The 20,026-nt window shown below is 46.3% G+C and overlaps 1 protein-coding gene across 5 annotated transcripts in view; it reads right to left on the reverse strand.

The window, feature by feature from the left end:
- The window catches only part of LOC140392177 (F-box/WD repeat-containing protein 7-like), a 321,680-nt gene that overhangs the window by 17,443 nt on the left and 284,211 nt on the right, over window positions 1–20,026 (reverse strand). For all 5 annotated transcript variants that reach the window (XM_072477557.1, XM_072477556.1, XM_072477555.1 and 2 more), the window contains 3 exons: window positions 10,060–10,196; window positions 4,785–4,898; window positions 1,365–1,546 (listed from right to left, as the gene is read on the reverse strand). In XM_072477557.1, coding sequence (XP_072333658.1) covers window positions 1,365–1,546; window positions 4,785–4,898; window positions 10,060–10,196 — 433 coding nt within the window. The remainder of the gene's footprint in view (window positions 1–1,364; window positions 1,547–4,784; window positions 4,899–10,059; window positions 10,197–20,026) is intronic.

The following is a 20,026-nucleotide window of genomic DNA, read 5'->3' on the forward strand; positions in this document are numbered from 1 at the left end:
GAGCTGCCTTCTTGAACCACTGCAATCCACCTGGCATCGGTACCCATAGTGTAGGGAGACACAGACACACAGGGAACTAGGTTCCTATTCTGGATTCTGAGATAAATTGAACAGGAAGCAAGCTGCAAGATTGAGAGAAAATTGTCTGGGCGGCCAAATCAATATCATGTCTCAGAATACAGCCATTACCTCTCGACATTGATCTGATACAAGATAATATTTTGACCAGAATAAAAACAATCTCATTAAAAGTTAATGCAATATATTTTATGTGATAAAGCAAAAAAAATGCAATCATCAGGACTTCATTACTGATCCACTCATTCAAACAGAAGCTTAAATTCACATGACCTCCAGGCCCCATCTTATTGCAAATCTCAAACTTTTTAATCTAAACCCAAAATTTTAGGCTCTAGTTTTTTTAGGGGAGTGGGTGAAGCAATGAGAGTTGGGAGGGGAGATTATAGGAATGAAACACTTCAGTTATCTGGAGTAGTTGGAAGTTCTCCTCAAGGTATGAAAGGTTGAGGTGAGATTTAATCGGGGTTCAAAATCAGGAAGATATTTGATAAACGAGGACAAACTGCAGTGGCAGGAAGGTGGGTATTGAAGCTAATTAGCAAAATAGTGGCGAGGAGAATGAGAATCTTTTTAAATCACCGTGTGACATGGAATGTGTCCCCTGCAATGGGAACGGAAGACGGTTGCACCTAATTTTCAAAAGGGGATTGAACGAACACAAAGGAAACAAATAGCATGGTTGTGGGGAAGGGCATGAATTGATTGAAAGCTGCTTCAGACACGACTGTTTGTCCCTTGTTGTATGTTTTCATGATTCATTACAGCAAGTGGATTGAGTTTTAACTTGGAAGTGAATAATTTTTCCAGATCAACATCGAACCTCAGAAACCTCATAACCGTATATTTTTTTTAATTTTAGGTTATGCAAAAGCTTCAAATAAATTGGGACTTTTCTCATTGGATCACAGCTAGTTGCAGGAGTTTTTTTTTTTGGGGGGGGGGGGTCAAAACGCGAAGGTTTTTGGTGAAATGAAAAATGATTTCCATTGGTTTCTGAATTGGTAACAATGGTATGGGTGAGGCAGAAATTGAAGATAATCATTGGATGAATGAAGGGGAAAGTTACAGGAAAACGTTTCACACCGAGGTTTTAAAGGGAGAGCCCAGACTGTTAGTTAAAAAGTAATGGGGTAACGATTATTCTGGGGTAACAGAACTGTGGGAAAATGTGAACAGCTCGCAGTGACCTGTACCCACTCGGTAAGTGCTGAGGTGTATTCCTACTTGGGAAATTACAACATGTAAAATTGCCTTGTGCACCACTTATCCAGATATTGCCTTACTTGTTGCCATGGAGATGCATGCACCGTACAGTGGAGGCATGTCCATAAAGCGTGTGAATACATTCGCCCGTTTCTGCATTCCACACCTTCAGGGTACGATCCGTCGAGCCGCTGATCACTATATTCCCCCTCATCTGTGATGACCAAACTCCACCCGTGTGTCCGACCAGTGTCTGCACACACTGCAAAACAAGCCAACAAGCAGCAGGCTTAAAAACAACTGATGGGAAAACAGTGGAAATGAGCAGCAATATCACAGGTAGATAAGGTAGCCTTGCATTTATACAGCATTTAATTTTGTCTTCTTTGTGATGGAGTGATAGTTACATAGACAAGTGAAGAATCCATTTTCCACTCACCTAAATCCTATATACAGGTGATATGAAAATTGACCGTGGTTGATAGGAAGGCAGAAAGCTGTAAACTACAGCAATGCATCAATGGGCTTGTAAGGGGAAGTAGATTTAGGACTGAGCTTAGGAGGAACTTCTTCACCCAAAGGGTTGTGAATCTATGGAATTCCTTGCCCAGTGAAGCAGTTGAGGCTCCTTCATTAAATGTTTTTAAGATAAAGATAGATAGTTTTTTGAAGAATAAAGGGATTAAGGGTTATGGTGTTCGGGCCGGAAAGTGGAACTGAGTCCACAAAAGATCAGCCATGATCTCACTGAATGGTGGAGCAGGCTCGAGGGGCTGAATGGCCTCCTCCAGCTCTATGCTTCTATGCTGCAATTAATTGTCTACTGCAGTTTATGTAGTGAGTTGGGGACCAAATGTAAGGTGTCAAAGTTCACAGATGACACTAAGATGAGTGGTCGAGCCAAGTGTGCAGAGGACACAAAGTCTGCAGAGTGATATAGATAGTTTGAGTGAGTGGGCAAGGATCCAGCAGATGGTGTTCAATGGTGATAAATGTGAGGTCATCCATTTTGGTAGGAAAAACAGCAAAATGGACTATTATTTAAATGGTACAAAATTGCAGCGCGCTGCTGTACAGAGGGACCTGGGTGTCCTTGTGCATGAATCGCAAAAAGTTGGTTTGCAGGTGCAGCAGGTGATTAAGAAGGCAGATGGAATGTTGTCCTTCATTGCGAGAGGGATGGAGTTTAAAAGCAGGGAGGTTATGTTGAAGCTGTAGAGGGTGCTGGTGAGGCCACACCTGGAGCACTGTGTACAGTTTTGGTCTCCTTACTTGAGAAAGGATGTACTGGCACTGGAGGGGGTGCAGAGGAGGTTCACGAGGTTGATTCCGGAGTTCTGAATTGGCTTATGAGGAGACACTAGATAGACTGGGACTATACTCATTGGAATTTAGAAGAATGAGGATCTTATAGAAACACAAAATTATGAAGGGAATAGATAGGACAGAAGCAGGGAGGCTGTTTCCACTGGTGGGTGAAAACAGAACTAGGGGGCATAACCTCAAAGTAAGAGGGAGCAGATTTGGACCTGAGTTTAGGAGGAACCTCTTCACCCAAAGGGTTGTGAATCTATGGAATTCCCAGCCCAGTGAACTAGTTGAGGCGTCCTCGTTAGATGTTTTTAAGGCAATGATAGATTTTTGAGCAGAAAAGGAATTGAGGATTATGGTGAGCAGGCGGGTAAGTAGAGCTGAGTTCCACAAAAGATCAGCCATGATCTTATCGAATGGCGGAGCAGGCTCGAGGGGCCAGGTGGCCTACTCCTGCTCCTAGTTCTTACGTCACTGGACTAGAATTCCAGGGATCCAGAGCCGGATCTGGGGACCTAGGTTCAAATCCCACCATGGTAGAGAGCAAAATTTGAATTTTAAAAAGTCTGGAATTAATGATCGTCATAAAAACTGATTCACGAATGCCCATTAGGGAAGGAAATCTGCCGTCCTTACCCGGTCTGGCCGACATGTTACCCTAGATCCACAATTTCCTCGGAAATAGTGGGCAGTTAAATGCTGGCCGCTCACGCCCCGTAAAACAAATTTTAAAATAGTACAGCAATGCATTCAATTTGCACACGCCATTCGGATTAGAAGATCTGCACATCCTCCAGTAAACAGCAACTGGACTGCAGCAATTTGACAGTGACCGAGTGAGTGGGGGCAGAGACAGATTGGATTGGATTGGATTTGTTTATTGTCACGTGTACCGAGGTACAGTGAAAAGTATTTTTCTGCGAGCAGCTCAACAGATCATTAAGCACATGAGAAGAAAAGGGAATAAAAGAAAATACATAATAGGGCCACACAAGGTACATAATGTAACTACATAAGCACTGGCATCGGATGAAGCATACAGGGTGTAGTGTTAATGAGGTCAGTCCATAAGAGGGTCATTTAGGAGTCTGGTAACAGCGGGGAAGAAGCTGTTTTTGAGTCTGTTTGTGCGTGTTCTCAGACTTCTGTATCTCCTGCCCGATGGAAGAAGTTGGAAGAGTGAGTAAGCCGGGTGGGAGGGATCTTTGATTATGCTGCCCGCTTTCCCCAGGCAGCGGGAGGTGTAGATGGAGTCAATGGATGGGAGGCAGGTCCGTGTGATGGACTGGGCGGTGTTCACGACTCTCTGAAGTTTCTTGCGGTCCTGGGCCGAGCAGTTGCCATACCAGGCTGTGATGCAGCCCGATAGGATGCTTTCTGTGGTGCATCTGTAAAAGTTGGTACGGGTTAATGTGGACATGCCGAATTTCCTTAGTTTCCTGAGGAAGTATAGGCGCTGTTGTGCTTTCTTGGTGGTAGCATCGACGTGGGTAGACCAGGACAGATTTTTGGAGATGTGCACCCCATGGAATTTGAAACTGCTAACCATCTCCACCTCGGCCCCGCTGATGCTGACAGGGGTGTGTACAGTACTTTGCTTCCTGAAGTCAATTACCAGCTCTTTAGTTTTTCTGGCATTGAGGGAGAGATTGTTGTCGCTACACCACTTCACTAGGTTCTCTATCTCCCTTGCCTTAAGTAGATGGGCAGAAGGGGGAGACGTGGTAGGCAGATGGCTTGTTCTTGTGCACTGGCCGGCATGAATGATACACTACAGAACATCTAGTTCTTGACTAGTAAAAATAATTCTATATGAAACAAACGCATGGTAAAGATAACTGGAATAAATATATTACAAACTACTAACACTAACTATTCTTGAGCTACTGCAAAATATGTCTATCCACCAGCACAACTTACTCCCAACTCCCCAAGGCACAGAGTCACATGGTAGGTTTACACTGCCACCTGCTGGTCAGAGGTCGTGTACATAGTTATATACAAGATTGCTTATGCTTATCATCATAGCAGGGAGCCAGGGGGGGTTGTTGGAGGAGATGAGGCAGACAAGGTCAAGAGGCCAGGCATCCAGACAGACGGGGGGGGGGGGGGGGGTGCGGGGTGCATTGACGACAGAGGGCCAGGGTGGATTGTGGTCGGGGATGACAAGCAGAGGATAAGATGCATACCTCGCCTGTTATAGCAGACCACACTTTGAGTGTGTTGTCATCTGAACCACTTAAAATCCGGTTTCCTGAGAACTGTAAGCAGGTAATGACATGATCGTCATGACCTTTCAGCACCTGAAATCACAAAGAAGATGACCCGTTTAAAGTTGTTACAAACTCAGAATATTAAATCCCTTCAGTTTATTATTTACATTCCATTGAATTTCACAATGCAACCAAGTCAGACACCTTTATCTGCCCTTCATATAAATTAAGATTAAAAACTCGTGTGTATAATATCCAGCTCCAGCAGAGTCCTCCACCCAGATTTCTCCCAATCTTTTCGATAAAATGTTGTAGAGAGCAGGCAGCCACTCGGGCGATCACGCCTGTGCGGGCTCCTTGCTCGAGTAGGTAAACAAATTCTCACTGCACTCGCCCCATCACCCGGTTTCTGTTCATACTTGATGACATTTGTCAGTATTGTGATTCAGTTCCCAAGAAGCTACTGGTATCAACTCAGACTGTCTATTTTTTACTAATTTGCCGTAAGTAGAAACAAGAGCGAGCTGCACAATGGTTAACAACTGATGACCCCAGAAGCACATTTTTCAAAGGGCTGACTGGGTAATGATCGCGAGCAGGCACCCCGAGTCTGCTCCTCCTCCAACCCAGCCGCAATGCACCAGTTCATGTGATTTTTGGTCTGCAGGCAGGCTAGCGGCAGGCAGACAGGCCCGGGCAAGTAGCCCCATCTTCCAGAAGATGTAGAAATGCCTTCAAACTGAGAAGGCAGGGTGTGTCCAGACGAACACAGCTTTGTCACTTCAAGTACCCTCTCTGTGTGTAATAAAAATAAGGGGGTTCCCAGTAAAAACAGAGATGAGACAAATTCCTTTCTCTCACAGGGTCATGTGTCTTTGAAACTGTCTTTGTGAATAGGTAGTGGAAGCAGAGTGTTTGAACATTTGTTAAGGCAGATCTGGATAGATTTTAAGTAAGCAAGTGGGAAAGGTTATTGGGGGTACGCAGGATGCAGATTTGAGGATATCCGGTAAACCAGGATTTATTAAATGGCGCACACGCTCAAGGGCCGAGTGGCCTATTCCTTGGTCGTTTGTTTGTATTAACCTATCATGTATTGATGGTTCAGTATTACACTGTGCTCTGTTCAATTAACTTTTCAGAGAAATAAAGACAATTGTGCATTTACCAGGTGTTATATTATAATATCACAATGTTTGAAAGCTCTTTTAACAATGAATTGTTGTAAAGGAGTGTAGGAACAGGAAGAGGCCAACTCTGTACAGGTCACCTTCTGCTGCCCTCTTTCCTCAGTCCTGGCTATTTTATGGTTTTTGATGGTACTGAGACCAGCACGCCAGAGGTTACAGTTTCCCATTGGGAAAAAGGTGTCAATTAATTCAATAAAGTTGGTAATTTGTGAACTGCTGCCAGGAAGATAACCACTAAAAACTTAGTCACAAAATAGCCAGGAGGGAACTGAAGAAAGGGATTAGGAGAGCTAAGAGAGGGCATGAACAATCTTTGGCGGGTAGGATCAAGGAAAACCCCAAGGCCTTTTACACATATGTGAGAAATATGAGAATGACTAGAGCGAGGGTAGGTCCGATCAAGGACAGTAGCGGGAGATTGTGTATTGAGTCTGAAGAGATAGGAGAGGTCTTGAACAAGCACTCTTCTTCTGTATTTACAAATGAGAGGGGCGATATTGTTGGAGAGGACAGTGTGAAACAGATTGGTAAGCTCAAGGAAATACTTGTTAGGAAGGAAGATGTGTTGGGCATTTTGAAAAACTTGAGGATAGACAAGTCCCCCGGGCCTGACGGGATATAGCCAAGGATTCTATGGGAAGCAAGAGATGAAATTGCAGAGCCGTTGGCAATGATCTTTTCGTCCTCACTGTCAACAGGGGTGGTACCAGGGGATTGGAGAGTGGCGAATGTCGTGCCCCTGTTCAAAAAAGGGACTAGGGATAACCCTGGGAATTACAGGCCAGTTAGTCTTACTTCGGTGGTAGGCAAAGTAATGGAAAGGGTACTGAAGGATAGGATTTCTGAGCATCTGGAAAGACACTGCTTGATTAGGGATAGTCAGCACGGATTTGTGAGGGGTAGGTCTTGCCTTACAAATCTTATTGAATTCTTTGAGGAGGTGACCAAGCATGTGGATGAAGGTAAAGCAGTGGATGTAGTGTACATGGATTTTAGTAAGGCATTTGATAAAGTTCCCCATGGTAGGCTTATGCAGAAAGTAAGGAGGCATGGGATAGTGGGAAATTTGGCCAGTTGGATAACGAACTGGCTAACCGATAGGAGTCAGAGAGTGGTGGTGGATGGCAAATATTCAGCCTGGATCCCAGTTACCAGTGGCGTACCGCAGGGATCAGTTCTGGGTCCTCTGCTGTTTGTGATTTTCACTAATGACTTGGATGAGGGAGTTGAAGGGTGGGTCAGTAAATTTGCAAACGATACGAAGATTGGTGGAGTTGTGGATAGTAAGGAGGGCTGTTGTCGGCTGCAAAGAGATATAGATAGGATGCAGAGCTGGGCTGAGAAGTGGCAGATGGAGTTTAACCCTGAAAAGTGTGAGGTTGTCCATTTTGGAAGGACAAATATGAATGCGGAATACAGGGTTAACGGTAGAGTTCTTGGCAATGTGGAGGAGCAGAGAGATCTTGGGGTCTATGTTCATACATCTTTGAAAGTTGCCACTCAAGTGGATAGAGCTGTGAAGAAGGCCTATGGTGTGCTCGCGTTCATTAACAGAGGGATTGAATTTAAGAGCCGTGAGGTGATGATGCAGCTGTACAAAACTTTGGTAAGGCCACATTTGGAGTACTGTGTACAGTTCTGGTCGCCTCATTTTAGGAAGGATGTGGAAGCATTGGAAAAGGTGCAAAGAAGGTTTACCAGGATGTTGCCTGGAATGGAGAGTAGGTCTTACGAGGAAAGGTTGAGGGTGCTAGGCCTTTTCTCATTAGAACAGAGAAGGATGAGGGGCAACTTGATAGAGGTTTATAAGATGATCGGGGAATAGATAGAGTAGACAGTCAGAGACTTTTTCCACAGGTGGGACAAACCATTACAAGGGGACATGAATTTAAGGTGAAAGGTGGAAGATATAGGAGGGATATCAGAGGTAGGTTCTTTACCCAGAGAGTAGTGGGGGCATGGAATGCACTGCCTGTGGAAGTAGTTGAGTCGGAAACATTAGGGACATTCAAGCAGCTATTGGATAGGTACATGGATTACAGTAAAATGATAGTGTAGATTTATTTGTTCTCGAGGGCAGCACAGTAGCATTGTGGATAGCACAATTGCTTCACAGTTCCAGGGTCCCAGGTTCGATTCCGGCTTGGGTCACTGTCTGTGCAGAGTCTGCACGTCCTCCCCGTGTCTGCGTGGGTTTCCTCTGGGTACTCCGGTTTCCTCCCACAGTCCAAAGATGTGCGGGTTAGGTGAATTGGCCAATGATAAATTGCCCTTAATGTCCAAATTGCCCTTGGTGTTGGGTGGAGGTGTTGACTTTGGGTAGGGTGCTCTTTCCAAGAGCTGGTGCAGACTCAAAGGGCCGAATGGCCTCCTTCTGCACTGTAAATTCAATGATAATCTATGATTAATCTAGGACAAAGGTTCGGCACAACATCGTGGGCCGAAGGGCCTGTTCTGTGCTGTATTTTTCTATGTTCTATGTTAAAACACACAACTGGCAACAGCAATCTCCTTCCAGTCCTGCTTATTCCACTGCAGATGCAACTTGAAAAATTGAAATTGAAAATCGCTTATTGTCACAAGTAGGCTTCAAATGAAGTTACTGTGAAAAGCCCCTAGTCGCCACATTCCGGCGCCTGTTCGGGGAGGCTGGTACGGGAATTGAACCCACGCTGCTGGCCTGCCTTGGTCTGCTTTCAAAGCCAGCTATTTAGCCCTGTGCTAAACCAGCCCCGCACTTCCGTAACACACAAGCCTAACTCAATACTTGAAGCATTTTCCACCCAGACTGTAGTGGTTAAAGGGAGGTGTCAGCATCATTAACAAGGGGAACGCAGGAAGGATGCTAAATGCAGTATTACTACTAATTATAAACAAACCAAAAACAATATGTACAAATCTGTACATCCCCATGCAAAACTAAACCTAACTACACTACTTAAGGGGGTTTCTTCCAATAGATTGAATAGAATGGGCCTATGCTCTCTGGTGTTGAGAAGAATGTTTTGCAGTTTATTTGTTCATGGGATGTGGGTTTTGCTAGCAGCATTTATTGACCATCTCTAATTCCCCTTAAGGTGGTGGTGGTGAGCTGCTTCTTGAACCGCAGCAGTCCATGTGGTGTAGGTACACCCACTGTGCTGTTAGGGAGGGAGTTCCAAGATTGTGACCCAGCGACAGGGAAGGGTATAGAATCATAGAATTTACAGTGCAGAAGGAGGACATTCGGCCCATCGAGTCTGCCTATTCAAGATTACCCTATCCAAGCCCACACTTCCACCCTATCCCCATAATCCCACCCAACCTTTTTGGACACGAATGGCCATTTAGCGTGACCAATCCACCTAACCTGCACATCTTTGGACTGTGGGAGGAAACCCACGCACACACGGGGAGAACGTGCAGACTCCACACGGTCAGTGACCCAAGCCGGGAATCGAACCTGGGACTCTGGACCAGTGAAGCCACTGTGCTAACCACTGTGCTACCGTTGTGACAGACAGTTAGGACGAACAGGTGGAGAGATTTCTTCACTTGGTGGTTTGTGAATCTTTGGAATTCTGTGGATGCTCGGTCACTGAGCATATTCAGGACTTACACCAACGCATTTATGGACCCTGTGAATCAAGAAGGGATATGGGGATTGGGTGAGAAAGTGCAGTTAGGACCAAAGATGAAGCATCCAATTATTGAAAAGGCAGAGGAGGCCCAAGGGGCTGTATAGCCCATTCCCAGTCCTAATATGTTCTCATGTTCCTCACATTTCAGTCTTAATGATTTAAAACCTCAACATATGAAGGCATGTCTCTCAAGTGTCAGGTCTGTATTCCCCATCCTCTGTCCTTTGACATAATGCCTGACGTAGCAACTTGCTATTCCAGGGAGAACGTTGAGAGATTACAAACAGAGATTTGGGCATTTCCCAAATCTTTACAAACTGGAGCCATCTCTAAAATAATAAAGACCATAGACAAGTTAATGTGTTACAATATCCACCTTTCCACTGGGCCAGGGGCCTGTTTGGCCACACCAAACTTTAACAGCAGCTATACAAACCATACCTTTGCGGGTTTGATCTCTCCAGAACGCCAGTTTGTGTCGATCTTGTGCTGCCGCATGAAGGCAGATTTCCACGGACTGTACATGAAGCCAGTGCTGAGCATCCTGCGTCGCCGAAGGTACAGGGGTTCCTCGATCACTGGATGAGGCAGATTAAAGGTAAATAAAATGGAAAATCCATTGGATTCCTCTCAAACACATTTTACATTTACAGCCGTCCCACCTTGTGCATCTTCTGTTGACTGAATCAGGTTGAAGACTCCTTCCCCAACCTGCACCCCCCCACAATGATGGCTTGTAATGAACCAATAGTAATAATCTTTATTAGTGTCACAAGTGGCCTTACATTAATGCTGCAATCAAGTGACTGTGAAAATAAGAAATGAACAACAGAAGTCCAGCTCGAGCAAACCTTTCTCCCCTGCCAAGAGAGGCACGAGTTTCACATTTCACAATCTCACTTTTCCATCTCCTCACATGCTCCACCCCACCGTCAGTGCTCCTTCCCCCAATCCAACTGTATCCTTCATGATCCCTCCAGGGCATCTCTCCACCACCCTCAATCCCACCGACATACCTTTTTGCCCAATCCAATGCATTTCATACCTTAGTCACTGTTGAAGTTCCCCAAATCATTTCATACCCCAGCTTTCGCCCGGGGCCCGGGACCCAGAACCCGGGGACACAGACCCCGGGACACAGAACATAGCCTGAATATTTGCACATTCATCACCAGGAACAATTCACACACACTTCACTTCTCTCAATTCTTCCCTAATCTCAAAAACCTCGGCTCCCCTTGAACCCTCAATCTATCCACAGAAATCAAAGCGAAGCAGAGATTGGAACAGTGGCTGCGCACACACCTATGTGCCCATGAGGGGGTGATAGAAAGGGGAAACACGGGCTGAGAAAGTAAGAGTAGGGAGGACCACCGTCCACCCAGGTCAGTTTTCAGGCTTTTATTTTTGCAGAAGATCCCGGTATCCCCATCGTTATGCTATGCGCTGGTCTGCACCACAATTAACTGAACCTATAAACCACTACTTAACGGAGAATGATTCAGGCTGGATGAAACAAGGACGACTTGATGACATTAATGGTCTGAAATCAGTGGGTTCAAACAGAAAATTGTTTTGCACTAGTATCGAATGTTGTTGAGCTATAATATTGAATGTAACCGGTCACTCTTTAATTGAAAATTAGAACACGCTCAGTCCAGCAAAGGGCTTTGACCTACTGCAACATAGTCCTTTGTATAATCTGGAGAGCCAGTGATTAAAGAAAGCAAGTGGAATACTTTTGCAGAGAGGCAGTAAATCAACATTATGCCAAATTAGGATTAAAAAGTTAACAAAAAAGTAAATGCAAGTAATGAGGGTTGTGGAGGGGTTAAACTAAAATGGCGCGGGGATGGAAACTTATGCAAGGAGTCAGAGGAGGGGAAAAACAGGGACAGGAACAAAAGGGGGAAATAACAAAAGTGATGGGCAGAGATACCAAGGGCCAGAATCAAATAGGGCCACAGTGAGAAATAATAGGAACACGACAAAGAATGTTAAAAAGACTAGGCTAAAGGCTTTCCTGGACTGTCGGAGAGAAGAACAGAACTTCTTCAGGGAGGCTGAAGGCTTTGTGCCTTAATGCAGGAGGCATTCACAATGAAGTGGATGAAGTAATCTCGCAAATGGATGTAAACGGGTATGATATGGTCAGGAGTACGGAGACATGACTGCAGGGTGACCAATTGAACGCCCAGCAGCATTCAGTATTTAGAAAAGACAGACAAAAAGGAAACGGCAGTGGCATTGCATTGTAAAGAGGAAATGAATATTAGCTCCGGCGATGTGGAATATGGATGGGCAGAGCTGAGAAATACCAAGGGGCAAAAACGTCAATGGAGGTTCTATATCACAGAAAAACACAGTGCGGAACAGGCCTTTCGGCCCATCGAGTCTGCACCAAGACATGAAAAACACCTGACCTGCCCACCTAATTCCATTTGTCAGCGCTTGGTCCGTAGCCTTGAATGTTATGATGGGCCAAGTGCTCAGCCAGGTATTTTTTAAAGGATGTGAGGCAACCTGCCTCTACCCCCTCCCAGGCCGTGCATTCCAGACCCTCACCACCTTCTGGATGGGACACCTTGAACTTGTGTCCACTTGTGACTGACCCTTCAACGAAGGGGAATAGCTGCTCCCTATCCACCCTGTCCAAGCCCCTCATAATCTTATACATTCAATCAGGCCACCCGTCAGTCGACCCTACTTCAGCGAAAACAACCCAAGCCTATCCACGGTCTCTTCATAACTTAAATGTTCAAGCCCAGGCAACATCCTGGTGAATCTCCTCTGCACCCACTCCCAACGGTTTGTTCTCACTGGAACGACGGAGGTTGAGGGGCGACCTGATAGAGGTCTACAAAATTATGAGGGGCATAGACAGAGTGGATAGTCAGAGGCTTTTCCCCGGGGTAGAGGGGTCAATTACTAGGGGGCATAGGTTTAAGGTGAGAGGGGCAAGGTTTAGAGTAGATGTACGAGGCAAGTGTTTTACACAGAGGGTAATGGGTGCCTGGAACTCGCTACCGGAGGAGGTGGTGGAAGCAGGAGCGATAGGGACATTTAAGGGGCATCTTGACAAATACATGAATATGATGGGAATAGAAGGATACGGACCCAGGAAGTGTAGAAGATTGTAGTTTAGTCGGGCAGCATGGTCGGCACAGGCTTGGAGGGCCGAAGGGCCTGTTCCTGTGCTGTACATTTCTTTGTTCTCCAGTGCAATCACATCCTTCCACTAATGTGGCGACCAGAACTGCGCACAGTACTCCAGCTGTGGCCTCTCCAAAGTTTTGATTTGATTTATTGTCACATGTATTAGTTACAGTGAAAAGTATTGTTTCTTGCCTGCTGTACAGACAATGCACACCGTACATAGGGAAGGAAGGAGAGACTGCAGAATATAATGTTAGTTATAGCAAGGTGTAGAGAAAAGATCAACTTAATACGAGGTCGGTCCATTCAAAAGTCTGATGGCCGTCGGGAAGAAGCTGTTCCTGAGTCGGTCGGTACGTGATCTCAGACTTTGGTATCTTTTTCCTGACGGAAGGAGGTGGAAGAGAGTATGTCTGGGGTGCGTGGGGTCCTTAATTACGCTGGTTGCCTTCCCGAGGCAGCGGGAATTGTAGACCGAGTCGATGGATGGGAGGCTGGTTTGCGGATGGATTGGGCTACATTCATGATCTTTTGTAGTTTCCTGCGGTCTTGGGCAGAGCAGGCTCCATACCAAGCTGTGATACAACCAGAAAGAATGCTTTCTATGGTGCATCTGTAGAAGTTTGTGAGGGTCGTAGCAGACATGCCAAATTTCTTAGTCTTCTGAGAAAGTAGAGTCGTTGGTGGGCTTTCTTAACTATAGTGTCGGCATGGGGGGACCAGGACAGGCTGTTGGTGATCTGGACACCTAAAAACTTGAAGCTCTCGACCCTTTCTACTTCGTTCCCATTGATGTAGACAGGGACATGTTCTCCACTACGCTTCCAGAAGTCGATGACAATCTCCTTCATTTTATTGACATTGAGGGAGAGATTATTGTCGTTGCACCAGTTCACCAGATTCTCTGTCTCATTCCTGTACTCTGTCTCGTCATTGTTTGAAATCCGACCCACTACGGTGGTGTCATCAGCAAATTTGAAAATCGAGTTGGAGGGGAATTTGGCCACACAGTCAGAGGTGTACAAGGAGTATAGTAGGGGGCTGAGGACACAGCCTTGTGGGGCACCGGTGTTGAGGATGATCGTGGAAAAGGTGTTGTTGTCTATCTTTACTGATTGTGGTCTGTGGATTAGAAAGTTCAGGATCCAGTCGCAGAGGGAGGAGCCGAGGCCACGGAGTTTGGAGATGGGTTTCGTAGGAATAATGGTGTTGAAGGCGGAGCTGTAAATAGCAATCTGACATAGGTGTCTTTGTTATCTAGGTGTTCCAGGGTTGAGTGCAGGGCCAGGGAGATGACATCTGCTGTGGACCTGTTGCAGCGGTAGGCGAACTGTAGTGGATCAAGGCAATCCGGGAGGCTGGAGTTTATTTGTGCCATGACTAACCTTTCGAAGCACTTCATGATGATGGATGTCAGAGCCACTGGACAATAGTCATTAAGGCACGCTGCTTGGCTATTTTTTGGGACAGGGATGATGGTCGTCTTCTTGAAGCAGATAGGGACCTCAGATTGTTGTAAAGGGAGGTTGAAGATGTCTGCGAATACCCCCCCCAGCTGATCCGTGCAAGACTCGAGTGCTCATCCGGGCCAGTGACTTTCCGAGGGTTGACCTTCAAGAAGGCTGCTCTGACATCTGCAACGGTGACCTCGGATACAAGTTTATCCGAGTTCTATACAAATCCAACGTGACCTCCCTACTTTTGTAATCTATGCCCCGATTAATAAAGAAAAGTATCCCATATAATAATAATAATAATAATAATAATAATAATACTAACAACAACCTTTTATTGTCACGAGTATGAAGTTACTGTGAAAAGCCCCGAGTCGCCACATTTCAGAGCCTGTTCGGGGAGGCTGGTACGGGAATTGAACCCGCGCTGCTGGCCTTGTTCTGCATTACAAGCCAGCTGTCTTAGCCCACTGAGCTAAACCAGCCTCTTATATGCCTTTCTCACCACCCTATTAACCTGCCCTTCTGCCTTCAGAGATCGATGGACAAAAACACCAAGGTCCCTTCGTTCCTCGGAACTGCCCAGTATTCATTGAACACTTCCTTGACAAATTACTCCTTCCAAAGTGTGTCACCTCAAACTTTTCAGGGTTAAATTTCATCTGCCACTTGTTTGCCCATTTCACCATTCCATCTATATCTTCCTGTAACCGAAGGCACACAAACTCACCTGATTAGATAGGGCTTTAAACTAAACAGTAAAGTACAGCTCCCACAGGCGTGCCTGTCAGCATGCCAAATTGCACCCCCTTCTTAAAGGGGGCTGCCTTCACTTTGTTGAAGCCTGCTCTCCTCTTGGCCAGCTCCGCACCAGGTCCTGGTACACAGGCAACTCACAGCCCTCCCAGGTACAAAGCCTCGTCTGTCTGGCCCACCTCAGGATCCGCTCCTTGTCCAGGAACCAGTGCAGGCACACCACCATCGCCCTCGGGGGCTCGTTCCCATGCGGCTTCCTCATTAGCGCTCTGTGCGCCCGGTCCACTTCCAAGGGTCGTTCAAATGACCCCTCATCCAGCAGTTTCTCAAACTTCTGAGCCGCATCCTTGCCGCCGTCCGCTCCCTCGCTGCCCTCCAGCAGTCCCACAATCCTCAAATGTTGCCTGCAAGACCGATTCTCCAAGCCCTCCACCTTCTCCTGCAGCCGCCTCTGCTGATCCCACATCACCCCCATCTCGGCTGCCATCGAGGCGTGATGCTCCTCGTGCTCCCCCACCGTCTCTTCCACCTTCTGTATTGCTGGATTCAGAGAGCCAGCATAGACAAGACAGAGCAAATCGTCTTCTCCTGTGGTGTTAAACCCGTGACGACAATTCAGGCGTACTTCGAAGGAGCAAGCACGTTACAGCCTTCTGAACTCAACATTAAGTTTAACTTTAACAACTTCAGACTGTGAACTCTCCTCCACCTTCACCCCGTTTTTACTTCCATCAATTTATTTTCATTTCTTCATTGATGTTTTTCGTTCACCATTGTCCCCACTCCCCCCATCCCACTTGGGCCATCTGATCCCTGTTCCTGCTCACCTTTGTTCTGCTATTCACACATTCTAATCTCTTTAATGTGCCACTATCAGCAACCTTCTTAGCCTTAATTATATCCATTTACATTCCTTTTGTCTTTCTGTCCATTATATCTTTGATGTGGAGATGCTGGCATTGGACTGGGGTGAGCACAGTACGAAGTCTTACAAAACCAGGTGAAAGTCATGTTTGTTTGTTTCGAATCACTAGCTTTCGGAGCGCAGGTCCTTCCTCAGGTGAATGAAGAGGTGGATTCCAGAAACATGTATTTAGACAAAGTCAAATATGCAAGATGATACTTTGAATGCGAGTCTTTGCAGGTAATTAAGTCTTTACAGGTCCAGACAGAGCAACTGGAGAGAGGGATAATCCCAGGTTAAAGAGGTGTGAATTGTCTCAAGCCAGGACAGTTGGTAGGATTTCGCAAACCCAGGTGGGGGGTGAATGTAATGCGACACGAATCCAAGGTCCCGGTTGAGGCCGCATTCATGTGTGCGAAACTTGGCTATTCTGCGTTGTCGCGCGTCCCGAAGGCAGCCTTGGAAAACGCTTACCCAAAGATCAGAGGCTGAATGCCCTTGACTGCTGAAGTGTTCCCCGGCTGGAAGGGAACATTTCTGCCTGGTGATTGTCGCTCGATGTCCGTTCATTCGTTGTCGCAGCGTCTGCATGGTCTCGCCAATGTACCATGCCTCGGGACATCCTTTCCTGCAGCGTATGAGGTAGACAACGTTGGCCAAGTCGCACGAGTATGTACTGCGTACTTGGTGGGTGGTGTTCTCACGTGTAATGGTGGTACCCATTATATCTTTTGTCAATCTTAACCCATCACTGGCCCCCTATCACTCCAGCCACCCCCCCCCCCCCCCCCCCCCCCATACTACAGTGTAAATCTGACCCCATTTCCAGGTCTCAGAAAGAGTCACCCAGGCTCAAAACGTTGGCTGTCTTTTCTCTCCACAGATGCTACCAGACCAGAGATGTACTTCCTGAGGTTGCACTTCCTGAGGTTGTGAAAGAATTCCAAGTCTTTTCTTTTTTTCCTGTCACGGACAGTACATGTTCGGTGAACAAAGAACAATACAGCACAGGAACAGGCTGTTTGGCCCTCCAAGCCTGTACCGGTCATACCAACCTTGTGCAAAACCCTCAGCACTTCCTAGTGCCATATCCCATCCTATCCATGTATTTGTCGAGATTCCTTTTGAACGCCGGGGAGCATTACAGCTGATCCTTTTGGCAGGCATGTTTTACAGCAGAGGCCCATAGGCTGCAAGAGAAGGTGCCCAATTTCCATTTGCCTGAACCTAGGCGAGTGCCCAGGTGAAAATCAGCAAACTCAATGCAGACTGCGTGGCAAAGGACACCAAGCTCATTAGACAAAAGACAGTCTTCCCACAGACTCACTTGGCAGGAAGAACCAATCAACTATTCGTCTGACATTACTTCTACTTAGAATCTCTGGAAAATTACCCTCCAACTGCCCGAGTGCAGCTGGGATTTCATCGAGCCAGAGACGGAGACTGCTGGCAGGTTTGAGCGTACACAGATGTGAACACTTAGCAAATTGAAGCTGAGCTCAGTGACTATATCCCACACTCTGACAAACATGATGGATAATGTAAGCCATTACACAATGCCTCGTATCCACCCGGATTCCATTTTGTCGTGCCTTGAGTAATTATAATTTATATGAAAAAAATCAATAACTTAAGATTGAAAATAACCTGGTGTGCAGGGCACAGAACTCCAATATTAAACCAGGAGCATTAGCATCAGTCAAGCAGCTTCGGCATAATCTCTTCCTGCAAATGCTGCAAATAAAAAGAGGGGGAGGAAGAGACCTGAAGCAGTGCTTATCCTGATCTCCCAATAGGCGGTGCTTTTTCCTATTTATTCACAGATGAATGGGTTGCTGGCATTTGTCAGTTTGTTATTTCACAGGATGTGGGCGTCGCTTAGGAGACCAACATTTATTGCCCATCCCTAATTGCCCTGGCTAGGTGGTGGTGAGCTGCCTTCTTGAACCACTGCAGTCCATGGGGTGAAGGTACACCCACTGCGCTGTTAGGGAGGGAGTTCCAGGGTTTTGACCCAGCGACAGTGACATAACCATGATATATTTCCAAGTCAGGATATTTCTATTCACATAGAAACATATGTAGAAAATAGGAGGCCATTCGGCCCTTCGAGCCTGCTCCGCCATTCATTATGATCATGGCTGATCATCAAGTTCAATACCCTGATCCCTTTAGCCCCAAGAGCTAAACCTAATTCCTTATTGAAATTACACAACGTTTTGGCCTCGACTATTTTCTGTGGGAGTGAATTCCACAGATTCACCGCTCTCAGGGGGTGAAGACATTTCTCCTCACCTCTTTCCTACAATTTTTTAAAAATAAATTTAGACTCCCAATTCATTTTTTCCAATCAAGGGGCAATTTAGTGTGGCCAATCCACCTATCCTGCACATTTTTGGGGTGTGGGGGCGAAACCCACAAAAACACGGGGAGAATGTGCAAACTCCACACGGACAGTGACCCAGAGCCGGGATCGAACCTGGGACCTTGGGCCGCGAGGCAGCAGGGCTAACCCACTGCGCCACCTGTTGCCCTCTTTCCTACAATGTTTATCCCTTATCCTCAAACTATGACCACTGGTTCTGGACTCCCCCACTATCGGGAACCTTCTTTCTGAATCTACCCGGTCTAATCCTGTTGGAATTTCATAAGTTTCTATGAGATCCCCTCTCATTCTTCTAAACTGTAATGAATATAATCTTTATCGACTTAGTCTCCCTTGCATAGGACAGTCACACCATCCCAGGAATCATCCTGGTAAACTTTCGCTGAACACCTCCATAGGAAGAACATCCTTCCTCAGATAAGGACTGACGTACGAAGAGAGATTGAACCGGTTAGGATTGTATTCGCTGGAGTTCAGAAGAATGAGGAGGGATCTCATAGAAACCTATAAAATAAACAGGACTGGACAGGGTAGATACAGGAAGGAGGTTCCCGATGGTGGGTGTGTCCAGAACCAGGGGTTACAGTCGGAGGATACGGGGGTAAACCATTTCAGACAGATATAAGGAGAAATCTCTCGCCCAGAGAGCGGTGAGTCTGTGGAATTCATTGCCACAGGAAGTAGTTGAGTCCAAAACATTGCATGTTTTCAAGAAGCAGTTAGATAGAGCACTTAGGGCGAGGGGGATCAAACGATATGGGGGAAAGCAGGATTAGGCTAGAGTTGGATGATCAGCCATGATCGTAATAAATGACACGGTAGCACAGTGGTTAGCACGGTTGCTTCACAGCGCCAGGGACCCCGGTTTGGGTCACTGTCTGTGCGGAGTCTGCACGTTCTCCCCGTGTCTGCGTGGGTTTCCTCCGGGTGCTCCGGTTTCCTCCCACAAGTCCCAAAAGACATGCTGTTAGGTGAATTGGACATTCTGAATTGTCCCTTCTCCGAACAGACTCCGGCATGTGGCAACTCGGAGCTTTTCACAGTAACTTCATTGCAGTGTTAATGTAAGCCTACTTGTGACAATAGTAATGATTATATAATAAAGGTTATTAGCGACGTTTAAGGGGCATCTTGACAAACATGAATAGGATGGGAATAGAGGGATACGGACCCCGGAAGTGTAGAAGATTTTAGTTTAGACGGGCAGCATGGTCGGCACAGGCTTGGAGGGCCGAAGGGCCTGTTCCTGTGTTTCCTGTGTTGTACTTTTCTTTGTTCTTTGTTATTAAAATGCAGAACAGGCTCGATGGGCCAAATGGCCTCCTCCTGCTCCTATTTTTTCTATGTTTCTAAAAACTGCACACAATATTCCAGGTGTGGCCTCAACAGCGCCCTGTACAATTTCAATACAACACCTCTATTCCTATACTCAAATCCTCTCGCTATGAAGGCCAACATACCATTTACCTTCTGCACTGCCAGCTGTACCTGCGCGCTTACTTTCAGCGACTGATGCACGAGGACACCAAGGTCTCACTGAGATCATAGATCATTGATGATAGAATTTACAGTGCAGAAGGAGGCCATTTGGCCCATCGAGTCTGCACCAGTTCTTGGAAAGAGCACCCTACCCAAGGTCCACACTTCCACCCTCTCCCCATAACCCAGTAACCCCACCCAACACTAATGGCAATTTTGAACACTAAGGGCAATTTTGGACACGAAGGGCAATTTATCATGGCCAATCCACCT

This window comes from Scyliorhinus torazame, chromosome 15 (genome assembly GCF_047496885.1).
Source record: "Scyliorhinus torazame isolate Kashiwa2021f chromosome 15, sScyTor2.1, whole genome shotgun sequence".
NCBI lineage: Eukaryota > Metazoa > Chordata > Chondrichthyes > Carcharhiniformes > Scyliorhinidae > Scyliorhinus > Scyliorhinus torazame.